Here is a 24,068-nt window from a genome sequence, read left to right on the forward strand (position 1 = left end):
AGGAGAAGTCAAGGCAAGCCGGGTCGATAACAGTAATCAGATGCAGGTTTACAGGTAGCAGGTTTACACAGAAAGGCTGTAGACAAGACAGCACTGAAGCACAGCACAGGCTCAGTTTAAATAGCCCCCTTGATGACCATACAAGCAACAGGTGCACGCACTTGTGCAATGGGCGTAGCCTATGCACAGCAAGCTGTCTAGAAGAGCCATTCTGTCTATGGGAATGCCCTTCCTGACACCTCCCCTACATCTATATACTCTATTGTGTATCCATATACCTCCCCTACATCTATATACTCTACTGTGTATCCATATACCTCCCCTACATCTATATACTCCACTGTGTATCCATATACCTCCCCTACATCTATATACTCTACTGTGTATCCATATACCTCCCCTACATCTATATACTCTACTGTGCATCCATATACCTCCCCTACATCTAAATACTCTACTGTGTGTCCATATACCTCCCCTACATCTATATACTCCACTGTGTATCCATATACCTCCCCTACATCTATATACTCTACTGTGTATTCATATACCCCCTACATCTATATACTCTACTGTGTATCCATATACCTCCCTACATCTATATACTCTACTGTGTATCCATATACCTCCCTACATCTATATACTCTACTGTGTATCCATATACCTCCCCTACATCTATATACTCTACTGTGTATCCATATACCTCCCTACATCTATATACTCTACTGTGTATCCATATACCTCCCCTACATCTATATACTCTACTGTGTATCCATATACCTCCCTACATCTATATACTCTACTGTGTATCCATATACCCCCTACATCTATATACTCTACTGTGTATCCATATACCTTCCCTACATCTATATACTCTACTGTGTATCCATATACCTCCCCTACATCTATATACTCTACTGTGTATCCATATACCTCCCCTACATCTATATACTCTACTGTGTATCCATATACCTCCCCTACATCTATATACTCTACTGTGTATCCATATACCTCCCTACATCTATATACTCTACTGTGTATCCATATACCTCCCCTACATCTATATACTCTACTGTGTATCCATATACCTCCCTACATCTATATACTCTACTGTGTATCCATATACCCCCTACATCTATATACTCTACTGTGTATCCATATACCTTCCCTACATCTATATACTCTACTGTGTATCCATATACCTCCCCTACATCTATATACTCTACTGTGTATCCATATACCTCCCCTACATCTATATACTCTACTGTGTATCCATATACCTCCCTACATCTATATACTCCACTGTGTATCCATATACCCCCTACATCTATATACTCTACTGTGTATCCATGTACCTCCCCTACATCTATATACTCTACTGTGTATCCATATACCTCCCCTACATCTATATACTCTACTGTGTATCCATATACCTCCCTACATCTATATACTCCACTGTGTATCCATATACCCCCTACATCTATATACTCCACTGTGTATCCATATACCTCCCCTACATCTATATACTCCACTGTGTATTCATATACCTCCCCTACATCTATATACTCTACTGTGTATCCATATACCTCCCCTACATCTATATACTCCACTGTGTATCCATATACCTCCCTACATCTATATACTCTACTGTGTATCCATATACCCCCTACATCTATATACTCTACTGTGTATCCATATACCTTCCCTACATCTATATACTCTACTGTGTATCCATATACCTCCCCTACATCTATATACTCTACTGTGTATCCATATACCTCCCCTACATCTATATACTCTACTGTGTATCCATATACCTCCCTACATCTATATACTCTACTGTGTATCCATGTACCTCCCCTACATCTATATACTCTACTGTGTATCCATGTACCTCCCCTACATCTATATACTCTACTGTGTATCCATATACCTCCCCTACATCTATATACTCCACTGTGTATCCATATACCTCCCCTACATCTATATACTCCACTGTGTATCCATATACCTCCCTACATCTATATACTCTACTGTGTATCCATATACCCCCTACATCTATATACTCTACTGTGTATCCATATACCTTCCCTACATCTATATACTCTACTGTGTATCCATATACCTCCCCTACATCTATATACTCCACTGTGCATCCATATACCTCCCCTACATCTATATACTCTACTGTGTATCCATATACCCCCTACATCTATATACTCTACTGTGTATCCATATACCTCCCCTACATCTATATACTCTACTGTGTATCCATATACCTCCCTACATCTATATACTCCACTGTGCATCCATATACCTCCCCTACATCTATATACTCTACTGTGTATCCATATACCCCCTACATCTATATACTCTACTGTGTATCCATATACCTCCCCTACATCTATATACTCTACTGTGTATCCATATACCTCCCCTACATCTATATACTCCACTGTGTATCCATATACCTCCCTACATCTATATACTCTACTGTGTATCCATATACCCCCTACATCTATATACTCTACTGTGTATCCATATACCTTCCCTACATCTATATACTCTACTGTGTATCCATATACCTCCCCTACATCTATATACTCTACTGTGTATCCATATACCTCCCCTATATCTATATACTCCACTGTGTATCCATATACCTCCCCTACATCTATATACTCCACTGTGTATCCATATACCTCCCCTACATCTATATACTCTACTGTGTATCCATATACCCCCTACATCTATATACTCTACTGTGTATCCATATACCTCCCCTACATCTATATACTCCACTGTGTATCCATATACCTCCCTACATCTATATACTCTACTGTGTATCCATATACCTCCCCTATATCTATATACTCCACTGTGTATCCATATACCTCCCCTACATCTATATACTCCACTGTGTATCCATATACCTCCCCTACATCTATATACTCTACTGTGTATCCATATACCCCCTACATCTATATACTCTACTGTGTATCCATATACCTCCCCTACATCTATATACTCCACTGTGTATCCATATACCTCCCTACATCTATATACTCCACTGTGCATCCATATACCTCCCCTACATCTATATACTCTACTGTGTATCCATATACCCCCTACATCTATATACTCTACTGTGTATCCATATACCTCCCCTACATCTATATACTCCACTGTGTATCCATATACCTCCCTACATCTATATACTCTACTGTGTATCCATATACCCCCTACATCTATATACTCTACTGTGTATCCATATACCTCCCTACATCTATATACTCTACTGTGTATCCATATACCTCCCCTATATCTATATACTCCACTGTGTATCCATATACCTCCCCTACATCTATATACTCTACTGTGTATCCATATACCTCCCCTACATCTATATACTCTACTGTGTACCCATATACCTCCCCTACATCTATATACTCTTCTGTGTATCCATATACCTCCTCTACATCCAGTGCTTTAAGTGGCCCAAAAGAGGTGCCGGTACTCTATTATAGCCTATAAATTTTGTCGCCCCCGCCCCACATCAAGGTCCCCACAGAGCACCCCCCTGGCCTGGGCTGGGACTCCGGAGCAGGGGGACTCACTGGTGGTCACTGGTCTGGCTCTGGAGTGGGAAATATTCTTAGGGGGGGCAATTGAGGGCGCAGATGTCCAAAATGAGTGTACCGGTACACTAAGGCGCACAGAGAGGTGGCGGTATGCTCAAGAGCCATATTTGGAAGTGGTGGTACTGAGTACCAGTGCATACCAGCACACTTAAAGCACTGCCTACATCTATATACTCTACTGGTGGCCAATGGAGATCGAGGGCTTCCTTTGCGGCTATGTTCCAAACCCCTCTGAGGGTCAAACAGGAGGGGTCAGGCCCAAAATAGCATGGATCGCCTGCTGGACTGTGAAGGAGGTTTCAGAGTACTGCCGGTGTGCTGGAGTGGAGTCAGCAAACAGATGGCGCCAGTGAGATGTTGCAGGTCTAGGATATTGCCAAGACTGGAGCAAGGTTGGAAGCAGTCAAGGTCAGGATCCAGGTGGGTATCGGAGCAGACATAGTCAGGTGGATAGCCGAGATCAGGATACAGGTGGGTATCAGAGCAGACATGGTCAGGTGGATAGCCGAGGTCAGGAACCAGGTGGGTATCAGCGCAAATGTAGTCAGGTGGATAGCCGAGATCAGGAGCCAGGTGGGTATCAGAGCAGACATGGTCAGGTGGATAGCCGAGGTCAGGATCCAGGTGGCTATCGGAGCAGAGGTGGTCAGGTGGATTGCCAAGGTCAGGAGCCAGGTGGGTATCAGAGCAGACAAGGTCAGGTGGATAGCCGAGGTCAGGAGCCAGGTGGGTATCAGAGTAGACGAAGCTGGGAGGATTGCCGAGGTCAGGAGCCAGGTGGGTATCAGAGTATACGAAGCCGGGAGGATTGCCGAGGTCAGGAGCCAGGTGGGTATCAGAGTATACGAAGCCAGGTGGATAGCCGAGGTCAGGAGCCAGGTGGGTATCAGAGTATACGAAGCCAGGTGGATAGCCGAGGTCAGGAGCCAGGTGGGTATCAGAGTAGACGAAGCCCGGTGGATAGCCGAGGTCAGGAGCCAGGTGGGTATCAGAGTAGACGAAGCCAGGTGGATAGCCGAGGTCAGGAGCCAGGTGGGTATCAGAGTAGACGAAGCCAGGTGGATAGCCGAGGTCAGGAGCCAGGTGGGTATCAGAGTATACGAAGCCGGGTGGATAGCCGAGGTTAGGAGCCAGGTGGGTATCAGAGTAGACGAAGCCCGGTGGATAGCCGAGGTCAGGAGCCAGGTGGGTATCAGAGTAGACGAAGCCCGGTGGATAGCCGAGGTCAGGAGCCAGGTGGGTATCAGAGTAGACGAAGCCAGGTGGATAGCCGAGGTCAGGAGTCAGGTGGGTATCAGAGTAGACGAAGCCCGGTGGATAGCCGAGGTCAGGAGCCAGGTGGGTATCAGAGTAGACGAAGCCAGGTGGATAGCCGAGGTCAGGAGCCAGGTGGGTATCAGAGTAGACGAAGCCCGGTGGATAGCCGAGGTCAGGAGCCAGGTGGGTATCAGAGTAGACGAAGCCAGGTGGATAGCCGAGGTCAGGAGCCAGGTGGGTATCAGAGTAGACGAAGCCAGGTGGATAGCCGAGGTTAGGAGCCAGGTGGGTATCAGAGTAGACGAAGCCTGGTGGATAGCCGAGGTCAGGAGCCAGGTGGGTATCAGAGTAGACGAAGCCCGGTGGATAGCAAAGGTCAGGAGCCAGGTGGGTATCAGAGTAGACGAAGCCCGGTGGATAGCCGAGGTCAGGAGCCAGGTGGGTATCAGAGTAGACGAAGCCGGGTGGATTGCCGAGGTCAGGAGCCAGGTGGGTATCAGAGTAGACGAAGCCGGGTGGATTGCCGAGGTCAGGAGCCAGGTGGGTATCAGAGTAGACGAAGCCGGGTGGATTGCCGAGGTCAGGAGCCAGGTGGGTATCAGAGTAGACGAAGCCGGGTGGATTGCCGAGGTCAGGAGCCAGGTGGGTATCAGAGTAGACGAAGCCCGGTGGATAGCCGAGGTCAGGAGCCAGGTGGGTATCAGAAGAGACGAAGCCAGGTGGATAGCCGAGGTCAGGAGCCAGGTGGGTATCAGAGTAGACGAAGCCAGGTGGATAGCCGAGGTCAGGAGCCAGGTGGGTATCAGAGTAGACGAAGCCGGGAGGATTGCCGAGGTCAGGAGCCAGGTGGGTATCAGAGTAGAAGAAGCCAGGTGGATAGCCGAGGTCAAACACAGAAAGCAGGCAGGAGACAACTCAAGGACAAGCCGGGTCAGTAACAGGAGACACGGGAACATCACAGAGATAACACACTGGAGGAATCGAAGATCAACCAGCAACTGTAATCACTGACAGGCTTCCTTATAAAGGCCCATTGGCGCCAAAACTAGGCTGGGGGCGTGCATGTCTGAGCGCCTGCATGCTCTGTTCGTGCACACGCACCCGTTCGCAAGTGCGCACAAGTGTGCGAAGGTGCGTATTGGTTATGCGCCAATGAGAATTCCTGAGACCATTTGCAGTATGATTGTATGGACTACGCTGGGTTTTATAATGCAAAAACAAACAAATGCTAACAGGTTTATGGGCACAACAAATACTACAGGCTAAGGGGGGGCATAAAAACCACCGGCCCTCAGAAGGGTATTTGCATAATAGATGTTATAGGCTGGGGGCAGGTATAGGAACACAATCCATTAGATGCCAGCAGGGAATGGGCACAATAAAACCTACAGACTAGGGGGTAGAGGAACATATACCACTACACTCCAGAGTGGGGGGTGTGGGCACAAAAAACACCAGATGCCCGCAGGGTATGGGCATAATATATACTACAGAGTGGGGGGTGTGGGCACAAAAAACACCAGATGCCCGCGGGGTATGAGCACAATATATACTACAGGTTAGATGGGTTATAGGCACAAAAACAACCAGATGCCCACAGGGTAGGGGCACAATATATACTACAGAGTGGGGTGTATAGGCACAAAAAACACCAGATGCCTGCAGGGTATGGGAACAATTTACACTACAGGTTAGGTGGGGTTTGGGCACAAAAACAACCAGATGCCCACAGGGTATGGGCACAAAATATACTCCAGAGTGGAGGTGTGGGCACAAAAATCACTAGATGCCCGCAGGGTATGGGCACAATATAGACTACAAAGTGGGGGGTGTGGGCACAAAAACAACCAGATGCCCGCAGGGTATAGGCACAATATATACTACAAAGTAGGGGGTGTGGGCACAAAAAACACTACATGCCAACAGGGTATGGGCACAATATATATAACAGAGAAGGGGTGTGGGCACAAAAAACAACAGTTGCCTGCAGGGTATAGGCACAATATATACTACAGAATGGGGAGTGTGGGCACAAAAAACACCAGATGCCTGCAGGGTATGGGAACAATTTATACTACAGGTTAGGTGGGGTATGGGCACAAAAACAACCAGATGCCCGCAGGGTATGGGCACAATATATACTACAGCATGGGGAGTGTGGGCACAAAAAACACCAGATGCCTGCAGGGTATGGGAACAATTTATACTACAGGTTAGGTGGGGTTTGGGCACAAAAACAACCAGGTGCCCACAGGGCATGGGTACAAAATATACTCTAGAGTGGGGGTGTGGGCACAAAAAACACTAGATGCCTGCAGGGTATGAGCACAATACATACTACAGATTAGGAGGGGTATGAGCAAAAAATAACCAGATGCCCGCAGGGTATGGGCACAATATATACTACAAAGTGGGGGGCGTGGGCACAAAAACAACCAGATGCCCGCAGGGTATGAGCACAATATATACTACAAAGTAGGGGGTGTGGGCACAAAAAACAACAGTTGCCTGCAGGGTATGGCCACAATATATACTACAGGTTAGGTGGGGTATGGGCACAAACACAACCAGATGCCCGCAGGGTATTGGCACAATATATACTACAGAAAGGGGGGGTGTGGGCACAAAAACACCAGATGCCCACAGGGTATAGGCACAATATATACTACAGGTTAAGTGGGGTGTGGGCACAAACACAACCAGATGCCCACATGGTATGGGCACAATATATACTACAGGTTAGGTGGGGTATGGGCACAAAACATCAAGATCTGGAGTCCCGATATCAATGAGACCCGGTTCACACTTCTGCGTGTGCCGGGTTCGCATGTCATGTCGGAGCGCACTGCTCCGACATGACATGCGATCAGCTGTGCGGTGCGAGTTTAGCCATACAGTTTGTATGGCTAAATTCGCACCGCACCCGCAGCAAAGACGCACAGGAGGCATTTTTGCTGCCGCATCAGGATCGGATCGCACAGCGGTTCACACTTGTGCGATCCGATCCTGTGCGAACTGCACGATCGCACTGCGATATGCGATCAAACTGGGGGTGTCGTTAAGATTACATTGACACCCCCAGCGGATCGCATATGGCAGTGTGAACTGCCGGGGGTGCGTGTGCGATGCGGGAACAGGCTGCGAATTTGCAGCCTTCCCGCATCGCAATAGTGTGAACCGAGCCTTAATCACAAAACAGAAAGATAATAAACCCCCAATGGTGGCCCCCATGAATGAAAGCACAATATCAGTCCAAGTGTCTCTCCCCGGGAAGTACAATGTATCCAATTCCCTCTGATAGGAATGTGACTGTTACGACACCCCAAAGTATGAAAGGGGTTACAGTCGTCTAGGATAATCCACTCCCGAACACCCGGACAGCTATCGACCACTCCAATCCGCCATACATGAAGCACATCAATAATTCCCCCCCCCAAGTACGAGACAAGGCTCTGTAGTGAGGTTTGATCGAGAGTAACTCTCTTCTCTTTTATTGCAAGAAACACACACTTATATATACTTTGAGAATACCACATGAACAATGACTGTGTAATTATAGCCAGGTGAGCTCATTAACATGCTTATCAATAGTCTCAGACTCTATTAACATACTGTCCTATTTTAGACAAAAGCACTGAGTTAATCAGTAGACATTCTTTAGGAGGGGGCTGCTGGAAGCAATCCCCCCCTCAATCTGCAGCTAATACACATTGAATTTGCAGACATAGTGACAACCTCTTTAAAGGAATTTGGAGCGTAGCAGCTAAAACATAGGGAAACAAAGTCTTTTAAAGCCTGGTCCATAGTCCAAAGGCAGCAGGCGGGCAACCAGGCTCCTCCAATGCAATGGGGCAAGATTGGTCTCGTCACAGTGACATCACCCCAAATGATACAAAAGTGCAAAAATATCTAAAAATAGACTTGAAAAGCTCCAAAATGTAATCTTATGGTCACTTCCAGAAATCCATAACAGCCACCAACTGATACCCCAATATCTATCAGTGTACCTGTCTACATCCCCTGACACCCCAACATTGATTATTCTTATCAGCGTACTTCATCTGTACCCCTTTCCTCCCAATGAAACCCCAATATCTAAATATTCCTATCAGTGTACCCCAACTGTACCACAATGCCCGCATTGACACTCTCATATCTGTCCTATCCCCTGTCTCCCCAACATCTGTATATTCCTATCAGTGTACCCCAGTTGTCTTCTTATCCCTCCCACTGACAATATCTGTATAATCCTATCAGTGACCCCCTTATCCCCTGACACCCCAATATCTTATCAGTATACCCAGCTGTCCTCCAATGACCTTCCAGACCCTCCATATTCCAGGTGTCCCATATTCTAGGTCTCCCATAATCCAGGTGTCCCATATTCTAGGTCTCCCATAATCCAGGTGTCCCATATTCTGGGCCCTCCATATTCCAGACCTTCAATATTCCAGGTGCCCCATTTTCTGGGCCCTCCATATTCCAGGTGCCCCATTTTCCGGGCCCTCCATATTCCAGGTGCCCCATATTGCAGGCCCTCTATATTCCAGGAGCCCCATATTCCAGACCCTCCATATTCCAGGCCCTCAATATACCAGTTGTCCCATATTCTAGGTCTCCCATATTCCAGGTGCCCCATATTCCAGGCCCTCTATATTCCAGGTGTCCCAAATTCCAGGCCCTCAAAATTCCAGTTGTCCCATATTCCAGGCCCTTAATATTCCAGGTGCCCCATATTCCAGGTTCCCCATATTCCAAGTGCACTTTATTCCGGGCCCTCAATATTCCAGTTTCCCCATATTCCAGATCCTCTATATTTCAGGTGCCCCATATTCCAGGCCCTCAATATTCAATGGGTACCATATTCTAGGTCTCCCATATTCCAGACCCTCCATATTCCAGGTGTCCCATATTCCAGGTGTCCCATATTCCAGGTCCCCCATATTCCGGGCCCTCCATATTTAAGGTCTCCAATATTATGGGTCCCCAATATTCTGAGTCCTCCATATTCCAGGTCTCCCTTATTCCAGAACCTTCATATTCCAGGTGTCCCATATTCTAGGTCTCCCATATTCCAGGTGCCATATATACCAAGCTCTCAATATTCCCGGTGCCCCATATCCCAGGTCTCCTATATTCTGGGCCCTCAGTATTCCAGGTTCCCCATATTCCAGGTGCCCTATATTCTAGGTCTCCCATATTCCAGTTGCCCTATATTCTAGGTCTCCCATGTTCCAGGTCCCCTCTATTCTAGGTCTCCCATGTTGCAGGTACCCTATATTCTAGGTCTCCCATATTCCAGGTCCCCCATATTTTCCGGGCCCTCCATATTTAAGGTCTCCAATATTACGGGTCCCCAATATTCTGAGTCCTCCACATTCCAGGTGCCCCATATTCCAGGTCTCCCTTATTCCAGACCCTCCATATTCCAAGTGCACCATATTTCAGGTCTCCCAAATTCTGGACCCTCCATATTCCAGGAACCCCATATTCCAGGTCCCCTATATTTCAGGTACTCTATATTCTAGGTCTCCTATATTCTGGGCCCTCCATATTTAAGGTCTCCCATATTTCAGGGCCTCCATATTCCAGGTCCCCAATATTCCATGTCCTCCATATTCCAGGTGCTCCATATTCAGGGCCCTCCATATTCCAGGTCCCCATATTCCGGGGCCCTCCATTTTCCAGGTCCCGTCTATTCTAGGCCTCTCATATTGCAGGTACCCTATATTATAGGTCTCCCATATTCCAGGTCCCCCATATTCTAGGTCCCCCAAATCCCGGGCCCTCCATATTTAAGGTCTCCCATATTCCAGGCCCTCCATATTCTAGGTCCCCCATATTCCAGGTGCACCATATTCCAGGCCCTCTATATTCCAGGTCTCCCATATTCCGGGCCCTCCATATTCCAGGTCTCCCATATTTCAGATCTCCCATATTCTGGGCCCTCCATATTTCAGGTCTCCCAAATCCTGGGCCCTCCATATTCCAGGTCCCCCATATTCCGGGCCCTCCATTTTTAAAGTCTCCCAGATTCCAGGTGCCCCATATTCCAGTTCTCCCAGATTCCAGGTGCCCCATTTTTCTGGTCTCCCAAATTTTAGGCCCTCCATATTCCAGGAACCCCATATTCTAGGCCCCTCATATTCCAGGCCCTCCATAATCCAGGGGCCCCATACTCTGGGCCTTAATATTCCAGATACCTCATTTTTTAAATCCCCCATAAATCCAAGATATTCCAGATCCCCTTTATTCAAGGACCCCAATATTCCAGGTTGCCCATGTTCTATGTCCCCCATATCCCGGGATCACCATATTCCTATATTAAAGGTGCCCCATATTCCAGCCCCCTCCCCTCTCTATTATTAATAGATAACTATTATTATTATTAATAGATGAGGTCATAACGCTGATCCTATCCCCGGGGAGCTCTGCACCAATCACTCATAACTCAGTGGAGCGACTGGCAAAATCTGCCAGGAGTCAACATGGCGTCCTCCACGACCTCGTCGATGGCGACACGTGACCCGGAAGTGACGGAGGAGCTGTGGCCCAGCCCGGGGGAAGCCGAGGAGGAGACATGGAGACAGCGGGGGAGAAACACCGGGCCTGAGACTGGAGACCCCCCCATCTATATACCGACTCAGGTGCCCCCCCGAATATAGAACCCCCCCATATATATATATATATATATATACCTCCAGAGAGAGGTGCCCCCCATCTATATACCGACAGAGGTGCCCCCCCGAATATAGAACCCCCCCATATATATATATATACACACCTCCAGAGACAGAGGTGCCCCCCAAATATAGAGACCCCCCTCATATATATATATATATATACCTCCAGAGACAGGTGCCCCCCCTGAGAAAAGAGACCCCCCATCTACAGACATCTTGAGACAGAGGTGCCTCCTGAATATAGAGCCCCCCCATATATATATCTCCAGGGAGAAGTGCACCCCCTGAATAGAGAAACACCCCATTTTTATACCTCCAGAGAGAGAGGGGGGAGAGTTGCACCCCTCATCTACATACCCCTCTATACAGACACCCCACATCTACCCCCCACCCCAGTATATACCTGACCCCCAACTTCTGTATAGGACTCACCTCCCCCCCCATCCATAGACACCTCATACTGCCCCCCCTCCTTTTATACAGAGACCCCATATACTGACCCCCCTCTATTTAACCCCTACATAAGTACATGACCCTATAGTGCCCCCTTCATCTGTACCCCCAGTATAGGCCCCTCCCCCATACCCCCGGTCACCCCTGATTCCTCTCTACATGCAGCCCACCTTCTCTCTCTCTGTATAGTGCTGAACCCCGCCCACAGACTGTCAGCTCTTGTGTCCCCTCCCCCACAGATCTCAGGAAGTGTCACCACCATCGGGAGAGCTGTCTGATGTATCTACCAGAGGAGTGACCCCGGAGAGAGCACAGGAGCCCCCCGGTGACCCCCCCACCATGCAGGGTGACACCTCCACCGCCATGAAGGCTTCTGATAGTGACGGCAAGCTGGACGCGGCCCCCAGTCCGCATAACAACCGAGGGCCCCCCCGGGGAGTCGGCAAGGCCTGGCAGTACAGGTGAGCGGGGGAGGGGCTGCAGGTGACTGCACTGTCCTATTTGTTACTAGTTTGGCGGTTCCCCCCCAGAAACGGGGGGAGGGGTGAATGAATCTGCCGTGCGATGACTGGGATTCTGGATGCTGATTGGTTGTCTGAACTCCTCTGTACCCGACACATGGTCGGTGTTGTACTGAACTAAACCAGCGTCATCGTCATTGTACACGCCCCCTCCCCACCCCCTCCCCCCCGAATGAAATGTCAGTTTGAAATTTATATAAAGCTGGAAAAAAAGTTGCAATGAAGGAAGATCAGAGACACTCCGAGGTAAAACGCGTCAGCCTGGAATGTCCTCCGGCGTAATCGTCTGGAATAATAAAGTTGTTAGATGTTGAAGATGCTGACATTTCTCTAAAATATTTATTCTCCCCCTGTTGTCACCACTGGGTCTCTCTGCTTCTCTATGCAATGCATAGCTGGTGGGAGGGGCCTGGCAGGGGGCTGTACTAAGCTTACTGAAAACATCACAGACCCCTGCCTCAATCCCAATGCAAGCAGTGGGAGGAGTTATGCAAATATCAAACTACATTGATGGGCAGCTGTCAGTCTGGAGGAGTGGGCGTTCCTAAGCAGGTTGTATTTGCATAGGTAACGCCCACCTCTGATGCTGAGGCTTTGTGATTAACAGACCTGGAATCCAATGAATGAAAGGGGAGGGGCCAGGGGCATTCAGACTAGGGGAGGAAAGTGGGAGGAGTTATGCACATATCAAGCTACATGGATGGGCTGCTGTCAGTCTGGAGGAGTGGGCGTTCCTAAGCAGGTTGTATTTGCATAGGTAACGCCCACATGTGATGCAGAGGCTCCATGAATAACAGACCTGAAATCCAATGAATGAAAGGGGAGAGGCCAGGGGAGGAAAGTGGGAGGGGTTATGCAAATATCAAATGATATTGATGGGTGGCTGTCAGTCTGGAGGAGTGGGCATTCCTAAGCAGGTTGTATTTGCATAGGTAACGCCCACATGTGATGCTGAGGCTTTGTGATTAACAGATCTGGAATCCAGTGAATGAAAGGGGTGGGGCCAGGGGCATTCAGACTAGGGGAGGAAAGTGGGAGGGGTTATGCAAATATCAAACTTTGTTAACTGCCGACTGCCGCACGACTATTTACTGTGGCGTCAGCCCCGTACAGGCAAAGTGACGTAGGTCTACGTTGCTAGCCTGTGAGCCTGTAGGGGGCGAGCGCGCGCCACCGGGGGAACGCTCCCACCCCCGGTCGTTCCCTAAGAAGTCCGCGCGTGTGACCCGGGGGCTCGGATGTCCGCCGGTCACTCGCGATCTCCTGCTGGAGAGGAAGGAAGGCAGGCGGCTGATGTAAACAAAGCCATCTGTCATTCTCCCTGGTGTAACTGCAGAGATCATACCATCCTGCTATGTAGGATCGTATGTCTCTGTGGTTACCTCACTAGCCACACCCCTTTACAGTTAGAAGCACGCCCCTAGGGACACACTTAACCCCTGCATCACCTATAAAGTTAATCCCTTCCCTGCCAGTGTCATTAGTACAGTGACAGTGCATATATATAGCACTGATTACTGCAGTAATGTCACTGGTAACCCCAAAAGTGTCAAAAATGTCAGTCAGGGGTCCGATCTGTCTGCCGCAATGTCGCAGTCCCGCAAAACAAATCGCAGATCGCCGCCATTACTCGTTAAAAAAAACCCACCAAAAATGACAGAAATCTTTCCCTTTGTTAGTAAACGCAATAACTTTTGCGCAAACCAATCAAAATACGCTTATTGTGATTTTATTTTACCAAACATAGGTAGCAGAAAACAAAACTTGTGTAAGCGTTGCTATGACCGGTCCTCTCCTGTGACATGTGACTCAGGGCTGGCAGTCTGCCATTGGAGGGAGCAATGACCGGGTGACACCATAGAGGTCACATAGAGACGCTGCAAACAGATTGTGTCCTCCTCCCGACAACCAATCAGACGATCTCTGACCGCCTCCTGTGTATGGAGAACACTTTCAGTTTCTTCTTCTGGATCCTCAGAATAAAACACAACCCCCCCCCCCCCCCCCAGGCTCTGTGCTCTGGGGGGAGATCTCTCCTATACCCGGCTCTGTGTGCGGAGTGCTCTGGGGGGAGATCTCTCCTATACCCGGCTCTGTGTGCGGAGTGCTCTGGGGGGAGATCTCCTCTATACCCGGCTCTGTGTGCGGAGTGCTCTGGGGGGAGATCTCTCCTATACCCGGCTCTGTGTGCGGAGTGCTCTGGGGGGAGATCTCTCCTATACCCGGCTCTGTGTGCGGAGTGCTCTGGGGGGAGATCTCTCCTATACCCGACTCTGTGTGCGGAGTGCTCTGGGGGGGGGAGATCTCTCCTATACCCGGCTCTGTGTGCGGAGTGCTCTGGGGGGAAATCTCTCCTATACCCGGCTCTGTGTGCGGAGTGCTCTGGGGGGAGATCTCCCCTATACCCGGCTCTGGGGGGGGGATCTCTCCTATACCCGGCTCTGTGTGCGGAGTGCTCTGGGGGGGAGATCTCCTCTATACCCGGCTCTGTGTGCGGAGTGCTCTGGGGGGAGATCTCCCCTATACCCGGCTCTGTGTGCGGAGTGCTCTGGGGGGGGGGAGATCTCTCCTATACCCGGCTCTGTGTGCGGAGTGCTCTGGGGGGGGGAGATCTCTCCTATACCCGGCTCTGTGTGCGGAGTGCTCTGGGGGGAGATCTCTCCTATACCCGGCTCTGTGTGCGGAGTGCTCTGGGGGGAGATCTCCTCTACCCGGCTCTGTGTGCGGAGTGCTCTGGGGGGAGATCTCTCCTATACCCGGCTCTGTGTGCGGAGTGCTCTGGGGGGAGATCTCCTCTATACCCGGCTCTGTGTGCGGAGTGCTCTGGGGGGAGATCTCTCCTATACCCGGCTCTGTGTGCGGAGTGCTCTGGGGGGAAATCTCTCCTATACCCGGCTCTGTGTGCGGAGTGCTCTGGGGGGAGATCTCCCCTATACCCGGCTCTGTGTGCGGAGTGCTCTGGGGGGGAGATCTCCTCTATACCCGGCTCTGTGTGCGGAGTGCTCTGGGGGGAGATCTCCCCTATACCCGGCTCTGTGTGCGGAGTGCTCTGGGGGGGGGGAGATCTCTCCTATACCCGGCTCTGTGTGCGGAGTGCTCTGGGGGGGGGAGATCTCTCCTATACCCGGCTCTGTGTGCGGAGTGCTCTGGGGGGAGATCTCTCCTATACCCGGCTCTGTGTGCGGAGTGCTCTGGGGGGAGATCTCCTCTACCCGGCTCTGTGTGCGGAGTGCTCTGGGGGGAGATCTCTCCTATACCCGGCTCTGTGTGCGGAGTGCTCTGGGGGGAGATCTCCTCTATACCCGGCTCTGTGTGCGGAGTGCTCTGGGGGGAGATCTCTCCTATACCCGGCTCTGTGTGCGGAGTGCTCTGGGGGGAGATCTCTCCTATACCCGGCTCTGTGTGCGGAGTGCTCTGGGGGGAGATCTCTCCTATACCCGGCTCTGTGTGCGGAGTGCTCTGGGGGGAGATCTCCTCTATACCCGGCTCTGTGTGCGGAGTGCTCTGGGGGGAGATCTCTCCTATACCCGGCTCTGTGTGCGGAGTGCTCTGGGGGGAGATCTCTCCTATACCCGGCTCTGTGTGCGGAGTGCTCTGGGGGGAGATCTCCTCTATACCCGGCTCTGTGTGCGGAGTGCTCTGGGGGGAGATCTCTCCTATACCCGGCTCTGTGTGCGGAGTGCTCTGGGGGGAGATCTCCCCTATACCCGGCTCTGTGTGCGGAGTGCTCTGGGGGGAGATCTCCCCTATACCCGGCTCTGTGTGCGGAGTGCTCTGGGGGGGGGAGATCTCTCCTATACCCGGCTCTGTGTGCGGAGTGCTCTGGGGGGGGAGATCTCTCCTATACCCGGCTCTGTGTGCGGAGTGCTCTGGGGGGGGGAGATCTCTCCTATACCCGGCTCTGTGTGCGGAGTGCTCTGGGGGGAGATCTCTCCTATACCCGGCTCTGTGTGCGGAGTGCTCTGGGGGGAAATCTCCTCTATACCCGGCTCTGTGTGCGGAGTGCTCTGGGGGGAGATCTCCCCTATACCCGGCTCTGTGTGCGGAGCGCTCTGGGGGGAGATCTCTCCTATACCCGGCTCTGTGTGCGGAGTGCTCTGGGGGGGGATCTCTCCTATACCCGGCTCTGTGTGCGGAGTGCTCTGGGGGGAGATCTCTCCTATACCCGGCTCTGTGTGCGGAGTGCTCTGGGGAGGAGATCTCCCCTATACCCGGCTCTGTGTGCGGAGTGCTCTGGGGGGAGATCTCTCCTATACCCGGCTCTGTGTGCGGAGTGCTCTGGGGAGGAGATCTCTCCTATACCCGGCTCTGTGTGTGGAGTGCTCTGGGGGGAGATCTCCCCTATACCCGGCTCTGTGTGCGGAGTGCTCTGGGGGGAGATCTCCTATACCCGGCTCTGTGTACGGAGTGCTCTGGGGGGAGATCTCCCCTATACCCGGCTCTGTGTGCGGAGTGCTCTGGGGGGAGATCTCTCCTATACCCGGCTCTGTGTGCGGAGTGCTCTGGGGAGGAGATCTCTCCTATACCCGGCTCTGTGTGTGGAGTGCTCTGGGGGGAGATCTCCCCTATACCCGGCTCTGTGTGCGGAGTGCTCTGGGGGGAGATCTCCTATACCCGGCTCTGTGTACGGAGTGCTCTGGGGGGAGATCTCCCCTATACCCGGCTCTGTGTGCGGAGTGCTCTGGGGGGAGATCTCCTATACCCGGCTCTGTGTGCGGAGTGCTCTGGGGGGAGATCTCCTATACCCGGCTCTGTGTGCGGAGTGCTCTGGGAGGAGATCTCTCCTATACCCGGCTCTGTGTGCGGAGTGCTCTGGGGGGGGGGGGAGATCTCTCCTATACCCAGCTCTGTGTGCGGAGTGCTCTGGGGGGAGATCTCTCCTATACCCGGCTCTGTGTGCGGAGTGCTCTGGGGGAGATCTCTCCTATACCCGGCTCTGTGTGCGGAGTGCTCTGGGAGGAGATCTCCTCTATACCCGGCTCTGTGTGCGGAGTGCTCTGGGAGGAGATCTCCTCTATACCCGGCTCTGTGTGCGGAGTGCTCTGGGGGGAGATCTCCCCTATACCCGGCTCTGTGTGCGGAGTGCTCTGGGGAGGAGATCTCTCCTATACCCGGCTCTGTGTGCGGAGTGCTCTGGGGGGAGATCTCCCCTATACCCGGCTCTGTGTGCGGAGTGCTCTGGGGGGAGATCTCTCCTATACCCGGCTCTGTGTGCGGAGTGCTCTGGTGGGGAGATCTCTCCTATACCCGGCTCTGTGTGCGGAGTGCTCTGGGGAGGAGATCTCTCCTATACCCGGCTCTGTGTGTGGAGTGCTCTGGGGGGAGATCTCCCCTATACCCGGCTCTGTGTGCGGAGTGCTCTGGGAGGAGATCTCTCCTATACCCGGCTCTGTGTGCGGAGTGCTCTGGGGGGAGATCTCCTATACCCGGCTCTGTGTACGGAGTGCTCTGGGAGGAGATCTCTCCTATACCCGGCTCTGTGTGCGGAGTGCTCTGGGGGGGGGGGGGGATCTCTCCTATACCCAGCTCTGTGTGCGGAGTGCTCTGGGGGGAGATCTCTCCTATACCCGGCTCTGTGTGCGGAGTGTGCTGGGGGAGATCTCTCCTATACCCGGCTCTGTGTGCGGAGTGCTCTGGGAGGAGATCTCCTCTATACCCGGCTCTGTGTGCGGAGTGCTCTGGGGGGGATCTCCCCTATACCCGGCTCTGTGTGCGGAGTGCTCTGGGGGGAGATCTCCTATACCCGGCTCTGTGTGCGGAGTGCTCTGGGGGGAGATCTCCCCTATAACCGGTTCTGTGTGCGGAGTGCTCTGGGGGGGGGAGATCTCTCCTATACCCGGCTCTGTGTGCGGAGTGCTCTGGGGGGGATCTCTCCTATACCCGGCTCTGTGTGCGGAGTGCTCTGGGGGAGATCTCTCCTATACCCGGCTCTGTGTGCGGAGTGCTCTGGGAGGAGATCTCCTCTATACCCGGCTCTGTGTGCGGAGTGCTCTGCGGGGAGATCTCCTCTATACCCGGCTCTGTGTGCGGAGTGCTCTGGTGGGAGATCTCCTATACCCGGCTCTGTGTGCGGAGTGCTCTGGGGGGAGATCTCCCCTATAACCGGCTCTGTGTGCGGAGTGCTCTGGGGGGGGGGAGATCTCTCCTATACCCGGCTCTGTGTGCGGAGTGCTCTGGGGGGGATCTCCCCTATACCCGGCTCTGTGTGCGGAGTGCTCTGGGGGGGATCTCTCCTATACCCGGCTCTGTGTGCGGAGTGCTCTGGGGGAGATCTCTCCTATACCCGACTCTGTGTGCGGAGTGCTCTGAGGGGGATCTCTCCTATACCCGGCTCTGTGTGCGGAGTGCTCTGGGGGGATCTCCCCTATACCCGGCTCTGTGTGCGGAGTGCTCTGGGAGGAGATCTCCCCTATACCCGGCTCTGTGTGCGGAGTGCTCTGGGGGGATCTCCCCTATACCCGGCTCTGTGTGCGGAGTGCTCTGGGGGGAGATCTCTCCTATACCCGGCTCTGTGTGCGGAGTGCTCTGGGGGGATCTCCCCTATACCCGGCTCTGTGTGCGGAGTGCTCTGGGGGGAGATCTCTCCTATACCCGGCTCTGTGTGCGGAGTGCTCTGGGGGGAGATCTCTCCTATACCCGGCTCTGTGTGCGGAGTGCTCTGGGGGGGATCTCCCCTATACCCGGCTCTGTGTGCGGAGTGCTCTGGGGGGGATCTCTCCTATACCCGGCTCTGTGTGCGGAGTGCTCTGGGGGGAGATCTCTCCTATACCCGGCTCTGTGTGCGGAGTGCTCTGGGGGGAGATCTCTCCTATACCCGGCTCTGTGTACGGAGTGCTCTGGGGGGGATCTCTCCTATACCCGGCTCTGTGTGCTTAGTGCTCTGGGGGGAGATCTCTCCTATACCCGGCTCTGTGTGCGGAGTGCTCTGGGGGGATCTCCCCTATACCCGGCTCTGTGTGCGGAGTGCTCTGGGGGGATCTCCCCTATACCCGGCTCTGTGTGCGGAGTGCTCTGGGGGGAGATCTCTCCTATACCCGGCTCTGTGTGCGGAGTGCTCTGGGGGGGATCTCCCCTATACCCGGCTCTGTGTGCGGAGTGCTCTGAGGGGGATCTCTCCTATACCCGGCTCTGTGTGCGGAGTGCTCTGGGGGGATCTCCCCTATACCCGGCTCTGTGTGCGGAGTGCTCTGGGGGGAGATCTCTCCTATACCCGGCTCTGTGTGCGGAGTGCTCTGGGGGGAGATCTCTCCTATACCCGGCTCTGTGTGCGGAGTGCTCTGGGGGGGATCTCCTCTATACCCGGCTCTGTGTGCGGAGTGCTCTGGGGGGGGGGATCTCTCCTATACCCGGCTCTGTGTGCGGAGTGCTCTGGGGGGGGGATCTCTCCTATACCCGGCTCTGTGTGCGGAGTGCTCTGGGGGAAGATCTCTCCTATACCCGGCTCTGTGTGCGGAGTGCTCTGGGAGGAGATCTCTCCTATACCCGGCTCTGTGTGTGGAGTGCTCTGGGGGGGATCTCCCCTATACCCGGCTCTGTGTGCGGAGTGCTCTGGGGGGGATCTCCCCTATACCCGGCTCTGTGTGCGGAGTGCTCTGGGGGGAGATCTCCCCTATACCCGGCTCTGTGTGCGGAGTGCTCTGGGGGGGATCTCCCCTATACCTGGCTCTGTGTGCGGAGTGCTCTGGGGGGGATCTCTCCTATACCCGGCTCTGTGTGCGGAGTGCTCTGGGGGGGATCTCTCCTATACCCGGCTCTGTGTGCTTAGTGCTCTGGGGGGAGATCTCTCCTATACCCGGCTCTGTGTGCGGAGTGCTCTGGGGGGAGTAATGTTTTTTTTTTTCAGCATGGAAAAAAAAGGGCCCCTTAAGGCAATTGGAAGGAAGTGATGTATGACGTTGCTCCACTCCTCCAAGGCCATAGAGTGGAATGGGGGCCATCTTGCCCTCACTCAACTTCCTGCACAGCACCTGAGAGGACCGGATCATTTTCCCCGTTACTGACTAATCCGGTAAGCTGGGAAAATGACCGGCAAGGGGGAGGGCACCTCTCCCGCTGCCCATAAAAGTGATTCCGCAGCGAATCCGCCGCTGGGACCACTTTTATGTGAAAGAGGACCGCCTGCCCACTCAGTAAGAAAATATCGGGGTGATGGCAGCTATCTGGTGCCATAACCCCGGTATTTAACATCAAAGTACCGACGTAAAACTGCGGCGAGCGGTCCAGAAGTGGTTAATATTTAACACATTATCTGACCGGTCCGGCTAGGTCTGGTCTGCGAGGTGCGCGCCATTAATCATTCATCCCACCCGCCAGACTGGAGGGGAAATATTAAACTGCCGGCAGAGAGAGGAGTGCTGATTGGCTAGTGGGAGATTTTGATCGGTCAGCAGATGAGCAGTCACATGACCCTTTCCCAGCTAAGCTTTACCCTTTACCTTCCAGCTGCTGAACAGCGGCATTTTTTACCCTCTGCGGAATGTTTCTTGAGGAACATACCTGAAAGTGGAATTGTTCTTGTTTCCCTGACAACCAGATTTCCTTCCATATCTCTGAACTCACCACCGGATTTGTCGGTGAGTGGAACAAGAACAGTTCTGTAATTTCTTCTTTTATAACATTTTTATTGATTTGAAATAAATTGGGTGGAGCACAGAATGATGGGGGGGGGGGGGGGGGGTTGGAGCACAGAATGATGGGGGGGGGGGTTGGAGCACAGAATTGTGACAAACCCACCCCTGACGGGATTGTGGAGGGGACTGCAGGCTAGCCTCTTGCCTACTGACTATGGGCCCTGGCCTGTGGGGGAACACTGCTCTTTGTGGGGTGTATGTTGGGGGGGGGGGGGGATCCTTAGAGTAATGTTACTTTGGATTCAAGTCCACATCTCCCCAAGACACACAGACTGGGACTCTAGGCCTAGGATCCATGTTAAAGGCCTAGATGGCACATTACCAGTAAGGACTGCTCCACACAGTCAGACTCATAGCAGATAGTAATCTCATCAACTCAAGCTACCTGTCTTTCGTCTTTCACCCATTGGTAATTGTGCTAATTAACTCACCTATTGTCTACTGTGGGGATGTGTTTACACTTGTAATAACGTGTATTGTACGTGAGGAGCTCGATGCCGGCAAGTCTGACCTGGAGTGAGATCATGATTAATCAAAGCATTGTCTAGGTGTGGATTCCTATTCACCTATTGTTTCTGTCTGGTGGCTAATTTGATCAACTCTTGGAGGATCCTCTGTGATGGGATTAGCCTTGTACCTCCTTATCTAACCATTGTGTGATATTTTGGGTAAATATTTGGGTGGTCACTGACATACTTCTCAAATGTATAAAAGTCTGTATTCTTGTTCAATAAATAGCTCCAGATTTAGCAGCTAAACTGAATTCTGCCTCGTTCTTGGTTATAATAGGCGGCTATAATATCTGATATCTATGTTCAAGACTGGAGGAAGCCGTACACCGACAGAAGCCCACCATGGGTTGGCTCCGTCATAAGAATGATGGGGGTGATGGAGCACGGAATGATGGGGGGGTGGAGCACTGAATGATTGGGGGGTGGAGCACTGAATGATTGGGGGTTGGAGCACTGAATGATTGGGGGGTGGAGCACTGAATGATGGGGGGGTGGAGCACAAAATGATGGGGGGGGGGGGCGATGGAGCACAGAATGATGGTGGGGGGGGGGGTGAAGCACAGAATGATGATGGGGGTGGAGTCAGGTGATAACATAAGAAGTATTGAATACAATGTAACCAAGGATCCAGACATTGTTACATGTATAGACTTAGGATGGAAGTTAAAGGCGCAGTCCACCGCCAGATCGATCCATCTCAGGTCTGTGCAATAGCCGGTCACCGGATTGCAACTGAACAAACCTCTGGTGACTGGGTTTCATTGTGACCAGCCTCCGCTTCCCATTCATTCTTGTATGCAGTGTGTCCGGGTGCCACCAGGTGTCACTTTCCCACCCATCTCATCGGCAGTTGGTGTTTGAGAGGTCAGCTATGCCAACTGTGCAGGAGCCCCACTGCAACTACAGCAACCTGACCGACACCATGAATGTCAGCAAGGTGGGGGCGGCACATGGGGGGGGCCCTGTAATCCTTTCTCTGACCTCTCTCCTTCCGGGCATTGTGACTGCAGCTAAAGGTCTGCACCCCTGTGTACCATTCCGCACCCCGTGTGTGTACCAATCTGCCAACCACCCCCCCCCCCACACACACACATACCATTCAGCACCCTGTTGTGTACCATTCTGCACCCCCTGGTTACCCATCTGCAGGGAGCAACTCAGCATATATCAAGCCCCCCCTTGCCTCCATCAAGATCTTTTCTCCTGTTTGCCCTCCCCCATATCACCATCACACCCCCTGTGCCCCCTCTACATTCTTATATCCCCTGTGCTCCCCCTTCCCCCACATCACACCCCTTGTGCCCCCACAACAAACATCATCACTGTAATCTCATATGACAGTGATGTAATATATAATGAGCCCAGTGCTGTGTGATGTCAATTGATAAAACCACAAGACGAGAGCTGTGATGATGTGGTGATGATGCGGTGATGATGCGGTGATGATGCGGTGATGATGCGGTGATGATGCGGTGATGATGTAAGATGATGTGGTGATGATGCGGTGATGATGTAAGATGATGCGGTGATGATGCGGTGATGATGCGGTGATGATGTGATGATGATGTGGTGATGATGCGGTGATGATGTGGTGATGATGTGGTGATGTGGTGATGATGTGGTGATGTGGTGATGATGCGGTGATGATGTAAGATGTGGTGATGATGCAGTGATGATGTAATATGATGTGGTGATGATGCGGTGATGATGTAAGATGTGGTGATGATGCAGTGATGATGTAATATGATGTGGTGATGATGCGGTGATGATGTAAGATGATGTGGTGATGATGCGGTGATGATGTGGTGATGATGTGGTGATGATGCGGTGATGATGTGGTGATGATGTGGTGATGATGTAAGATGATGCGGTGATGATGCGGTGATGATGTGGTGATGATGCGGTGATGATGTGGTGATGATGCGGTGATGATGTGGTGATGATGTGGTGATGATGCGGTGATGATGTGGTGATGATGTGGTGATGATGTAAGATGATGCGGTGATGATGCGGTGATGATGTGGTGATGATGCGGTGATGATGCGGTGATGATGCGGTGATGATGTGATGATGCAGTGATGATGTAATGATGATGTAATATAAGAAGGGTGGATTCAGGAATAGGACTTCTCTCCTCTGACGGATGATTCTCTCTTGCAGTGATCACATGGAGAACATCTGCGGCTATCTGATGAAGTACACCAATCTGGTGACCGGCTGGCAGTTCCGGTAAGTTCCAGCAGGGGGGCGCTCTTCTCATAGATCTCCAGTCATCTCCTCAGGATTCTCTGATATAGGCTCATCAGCTCCTCCTGAGTGCTGGGGATGTGTGATTCTGGGTGGAACAACAAGTCCCAGCATGGTGCACAGT

The 24,068-nt window shown here is 52.0% G+C and overlaps 1 protein-coding gene and 1 long non-coding RNA gene across 2 annotated transcripts in view; one reads left to right on the top strand and one right to left on the bottom strand.

The window, feature by feature from the left end:
- Positions 1-24,068, bottom strand: part of LOC309558134 — a 437,057-nt gene that overhangs the window by 93,226 nt on the left and 319,763 nt on the right. The gene's annotated exons all lie outside the window — the stretch shown is intronic.
- Positions 11,465-24,068, top strand: part of OSBPL11 (oxysterol binding protein like 11) — a 51,602-nt gene continuing 38,998 nt past the window's right edge. The window contains exons 1-3 of the mRNA XM_082260516.1: positions 11,465-11,545; positions 12,274-12,495; positions 23,858-23,926. Of these exons, the coding sequence (XP_082116642.1) occupies positions 12,374-12,495; positions 23,858-23,926 (191 nt within the window). The 5' untranslated portion in view covers positions 11,465-11,545; positions 12,274-12,373. The remainder of the gene's footprint in view (positions 11,546-12,273; positions 12,496-23,857; positions 23,927-24,068) is intronic.

The sequence above is a fragment of the Pelophylax lessonae genome (genome assembly GCF_965119305.1).
Source record: "Pelophylax lessonae genome assembly, chromosome: 6".
Taxonomy (NCBI): domain Eukaryota; kingdom Metazoa; phylum Chordata; class Amphibia; order Anura; family Ranidae; genus Pelophylax; species Pelophylax lessonae.